General features: G+C 44.4%; 1 protein-coding gene across 1 annotated transcript; it reads right to left on the reverse strand.

The window, feature by feature from the left end:
• Window positions 1-372: 372 nt before the first annotated feature.
• On the reverse strand, window positions 373-4,956 carry krt5 (keratin 5). Its single transcript, XM_005742044.2, has 9 exons — window positions 4,323-4,956; window positions 2,792-3,000; window positions 2,635-2,695; window positions 2,428-2,523; window positions 2,143-2,307; window positions 1,929-2,054; window positions 1,575-1,795; window positions 1,400-1,458; window positions 373-1,266 (listed from the first exon to the last, which is right to left on the reverse strand). The coding sequence occupies exons 1-9, from the start codon at window positions 4,830-4,832 to the stop codon at window positions 1,034-1,036; spliced, it is 1,680 nt and encodes a 559-aa protein (XP_005742101.1). The 5' UTR covers window positions 4,833-4,956; the 3' UTR covers window positions 373-1,033.
• Between the last annotated feature and the right edge of the window lie 330 nt (window positions 4,957-5,286).

The following is a 5,286-nucleotide window of genomic DNA, read 5'->3' on the forward strand; positions in this document are numbered from 1 at the left end:
GTGTGTGTGTGTGTGTGTGTGTGTGTGTTTGTGTTTGTGTTTGTGCGGTGTCTGCATTTTTAGCCTTGGAGGTTTCCGTTTGCTAGTCTCTTATCCACAAATACTACTTGTTTGCTTATTTATTAATACTTTTCACTTCAAAATTAAACTGAAGATTAACACTGTGTTGCTCTATAATAACTAAGCAAACCAGTTACATTTGTATAATGTAATGTAAATAATGTTCCATTATTTTACTATTATTTGCTTGACTACATTAGTGTTGTGTTATATCAACCGTATTATTTCAGCAGTTTCAGCTACAGCTAATCATGAGTAAAAAGTTTGGGACATTCAAATGTTACAATAGTAAGAATTCACAGGAACAAGATCTGGAAATGTATATGAACACAGATTTATTTCAGTTTTGTTGGTACAAATTCCCAATAAACCTGGCAGTTCCAGTCAGCCTGATCCTTTTTAAAACATTTTTATTATTCAGAGTGAAAATAGAAGTAAAGCATGATCACAACACCATTTATTTACTGCAGTGGAGAAATCATTTTTCTCTTAACACAGGAGAAGAAATATGAAAGTGTTTCATGTGGCTGCTTTTGATGATGTCAAACTGCATAACAAAATGACAGATATTAGAAAATTTCCTGTGGTGCCATTTTGTATACAATAGTAGTTGCTTTGTAAGGATTCTCTGTCCTGACACTACAAGGATCCTCTTGTCTGCACAACAGCACATCCAACAACTAAAAGACAGCCAGGCTGACTGATCAAAGAAAGACAGGACTGACTCACATCTTTGCTGCTCACAACAATCTCTGTACCTTTCTGCTTGAATTTGGATTTAATGTCTCTAACTCTCTTTGGGTATGTGGTGCCATTACATGGATCGGCTGTCTTTGACTTGTCAAGCGTATATGTTTCTGAGGTTGCTCTGTGCATGCAGGGAACGACAGGGCGGGGTTTATGGAGGTCATGATGAGGAGAAGAAAAATAAGAGAAGAAGAAAAAATGGATTGGAAGATGGCCACTGGTTCTGTTAACGGCGGCTGGAATAGGATGAGCTGACTCTTGTTTTTGAGATGCTAGAGGTGCTGCCACTGCCAAAGCCGCCCACGGAAATACCGCCACCGTAGCCCATGCCGCCGCCGCCGCCCATTCCGCCACCGAAGCCACCGCCGCCTCCGCCGCCCATGCCGCCACCAAAGCCTCCGCCGAAGCCGCCGCCGAAGCCGCCGCCACCGCCTCCGCCGCCACCACTTCTTCCACCACCTGGTGAGGAGAAGAACACATTTGTCAGGAGAAAGGCTTTAAATTTAGTTTTTTAGGTAAAACTTTGGAACTCTGATAAAAAACAAACAACAACAACAAAAAAGCCCAAAATGCTGTATATGTTAATACATACCGAAGCTGCTGCTTGTGGACTGCACATGGATGGTTGCGCTTCCACCACCAGAGGCAATCCTACAAAGAAGAACAAAATGTAACAATTTGATGAGCTGGTAATGTCATTGTCACCATAAAAACTTCGTTTAGCTTCTCCTGTGTTTTAGAGGATTATTTATTTATTTATTTCTTACCTTGATTCCTCTCCTTCCAGCAGTTTCCTGTAGGTGGCGATCTCAATGTCCAGAGCCAGCTTGACGTTCATAAGCTCTTGGTACTCGCGGACTTGGCGGGCCATGTCCTGCTTGGCTCTCTGCAGGGCCTCTTCCAGGTCCTTGATGCGGACCTTGGCGTCCTTCACAGCCAGCTCGCCACGCTCCTCTGCCTCAGCAATCTGGGCCTCCAGGTTGGCACGCTGGGAGGTTGGGAAATTAGCAGAAGCTTTAAATGTGATATTTCTCATTCACAATGCTATCTATGTGTTAAGCATTTATGTTTAACACATATGTAAGAAATAATCTCATCAGCTATGCAGAAACATGCATTACCTGTCCCTTGACTGCCTCAATCTCATTCTGAAGGCGGCTAATCATGCGGTTGAGCTCAGCAATCTCACTCTTTGTGTTACGAAGGTCATCCCCTGCCTGGTTTGCATTGGCCTGCATCTCCTGGAACTGAAGGAATCAGATTGAGAACAAGTGTTATTGCAGATTCCACAGACCAATCCACTTTTATTTGACTTGGCAGACTCTCTCTACCTACCTTGGACTGGTACCATTTCTCAGCTTCCGCTCGGCTGTTGTTGGCAATGTCCTCGTACTGTGCCTTGACTTCAGCCACAATGGCGTCCATATCCAGGCTGCGGCTGTTGTCCATCTCCACAATGACAGAAGTGTCCTTGATCTGTCCCTGAAGCTCAGCAAGCTCCTGTGAACAAGACACAAGTTCTTTTAAAAACAAATTGAACTGAAAGATTAAAAAAAAAGTACAAAATAAACACATCTGTGTGTGCCACAGTGCCATTCAATGTTTGTTTGTTTTTCTTACAGCTTCATAGATAGCTCTGAGGAAGTTAATTTCATCCTGAAGAGCGTCAACCTTGGCCTCCAACTCAATTTTGTTCATGTAGGCTCCATCTACATCCTGTAAAGGAGGATAAAGTAGACTGCATTAGTCACGGCGCTTGCAGAAATGATAATTCATGCATCATCTATCATCATTATGACAACTTTTTAATAGCACATCCATTCTCACCTTCTTAAGGAGCACAAACTCGTTTTCGACTCCAGCACGCTTGTTGATTTCATCTTCATATCTGTCGCAAAAAATGCAAGAAAAATGAGCTGAAAACAATCAGGCATCATCTACTGGAAGTCAGCTGCTGTGTTCATTGTGACTCGTGGGAACTCACTTGTTCTTGAAGTCCTCCACCAGTCCCTGCATGTTTTTCAGCTCAGACTCCAGCTTCATCTTCTCATTGCCCAGCCCGTCCAGCTGTCTGCGCAGGTTGGCAATGTAAGCTTCAAACATGGCGTCGATGTTGGAGCGGGTGGTGGTCTGCTCCTGCAGCAGGCTCCACTTGGTCTCCAGCATTTTGTTTTGCTGCTCCAGGAAGCGGACCTAAATGGTGATATAATTTGACAAATTTAGATCTGCAGTCATAGAATAGCAATACTTGCCTTGAGGTCCTACACCGGCTTGTTTTTCTCTGGAGATCCATCAGTCCATGGATCACGTGTAACTTTCCCACATTAAAAACTCTTGCAGGCAAAAAAATGCCAACGACCATATTAAAATTCCTCACAGTGCACGACTGTTCTAGACACACTGCACTGTGGAGCTTGTTTGTGAGACTTAGAAGATCAACCATTGTTTGATTAAACAGTAGAGCCCAAAAGTCCATTTCTGGGTGTGTCTTTAAGGTGCCACACCCTCCTCCAACCACTTGACATCAGCGCTCCCTCGCCTCCAGGATGCATACTTTCACTGATTGAACGTGCCTGCCTCAACCCTCACCAATTAATGTGTCACACCTAAAGATATTAACTGTTATGTCAAATGTACAATGCGCATTATACTTTAGTTTAATATATTATACTAAACAAAAATGTTCTTTAAACATCTAAGCCATTTTTTCCTGCTATTAATGATTGTTTTTGTGATGCTTTATTGCAGTAATATACCGTTTTATTTGAAATTTGAAATAAGGAGTCTTCAAAGCATGGGATCAGGTTACCTGTTTGAAGACAGATAAGGTGTGGCACATAGCGCGCAGAAAGAGCTAGCTCAGCATTTTCTCATACAGGGTGTGGTTAGCGACTTTGCCATTACTGCCTGAGAGAAACGGTCCCTCATCAATGCATCGTCTTTAATTAAACATGAAACTGCATGTGGGAGAATTTAAAGTAAAAGCCTGTCACTTCTTGCTGCCATGGGAACAAGTGATAACCAGATCCCTCGCTCCTCTCACCTGATAATGCAGCAGTAACTGGATATGACCGCTCTACTGTTTCCATGCTTTCACTCTACACAGAGACAGCTTGCAGGCTGTGCTCATAATGAAATTTTAAGGAGCATCATGTTGCTTAGTTTGAGGGGTGAATTTTAGCAAATCACCCAGCAGTTCTCAACATTCATCAGCATTCAGTTAGCATTTCCAGGTTTAGTTAAGCTGTTGCATAATATTTAATGAGCTCAAGGGCCCTTTCAACAAGAGCCTGCCTTTGCATCTTTTTCTAATATATTAGAAACCAGCTTCAGGATTTTCATTCTGCTGACATGTTGTGAGACTAAAATAAAAGCTAGACAAAACCTTTTTCAATATCAGATAGGAAACGTGCCACTCACCTTCTCAATGAAGCGTACAAAGCTTTCAGTGCAACTAGAGTAGCTCCTGCTTGAGAAGAATAAAACGGCCTGAAACTTTTTTATGAAACTCTTACCTTGTCAATGAAGGAAGCAAAGCGGTTGTTGAGAGTCTTGATTTGCTCTTTCTCCTGGGTGCGGACAGTCTGGATGTTGGGGTCGATCTCAAGGTTATAGGGGGCCAGCAAGCTCTGGTTTACTTGGACTTGTGTGATCAGAGGCACTGATCCAAAACCTCCTGGACCACCACCACCGAAACTGCCTGCACCGAAACCGCCGCCGCCGCCACCACCACCACCGAAACCGCCCGCACCAAAACCACTGCCACCACCAGAGGCAAAAGAATAACTACTGAAACCACCACCACCACCGCCACCACCACCGCTAGCCATGCCTGATCTGAGCATTGAGGTTGATGATGACATTATCATTGGCCCCCCTAGATTGACAGATCTTGAGGAAAAACTTTGTCTTCCTCCTCCTCCTCCTCCTCCTCCTCCCATACGGAAACTACCACCACCACCAGCTTGTCCACCTCCACTATAGCTGCTCCGCACAACTTTTGTGGACATTCTGGTCGACGACATGGCTGGTTTCTTCTTAAGAGGAAGGATTCAAAGAGAAAAGCAAAGAGAGAGAGGTTTGGGAGCGTAGTGGAGCCCACTAAGAGGAAGGTCAAGTCCCTCTAAGTGTCTTGTCTCTGTCTACGATGGATTTTTATCTGTCTCCAGCTGAGGAGGAGGTCCCGGTAAGCTCAGCCTCCTCTGCGCCTCCCCTCAACCCTCCTCCTATTACCTGGATCCTGAAAGGTGTGCTTGCAGGCAGTGTAGATTGGCTCAGCCTGTCAGACAGGTAATAGCGCCACCCCTGTAAAGCGATCTGGGCTTGACACACCCAGATGCTTGTAGAGAAACAGCATCAGAGCCCGAGCTGGGAGGGCAGGAAAGGCATTTGGCAAAGACTCTTTTTGTTGATTAGCTAGGGGTGTTCTGTGTACAGGGTGGGGACCTGCATACTCACTGTGCCACCTTTCTTTTCTCT

This window comes from Pundamilia nyererei, unplaced genomic scaffold, assembly GCF_000239375.1.
Source record: "Pundamilia nyererei isolate P.nyererei 1_Seehausen unplaced genomic scaffold, PunNye1.0 scaffold00116, whole genome shotgun sequence".
NCBI classification, from domain to species: domain Eukaryota; kingdom Metazoa; phylum Chordata; class Actinopteri; order Cichliformes; family Cichlidae; genus Pundamilia; species Pundamilia nyererei.

Coding starts and splice junctions, on each gene's coding strand:
- krt5 (XM_005742044.2), bottom strand. CDS start 4,832: ATGTCGTCGACCAGAATGTCCACAAAAGTTGTGCGGAGCAGCTATAGT. Junction 3,001..4,322: donor TTGCTTCCTTCATTGACAAG/GTAAGAGTTTCA, acceptor ATCACCATTTAG/GTCCGCTTCCTGGAGCAGCA. Junction 2,524..2,634: donor AGTTTGTGCTCCTTAAGAAG/GTGAGAATGGAT, acceptor CCTCCTTTACAG/GATGTAGATGGAGCCTACAT.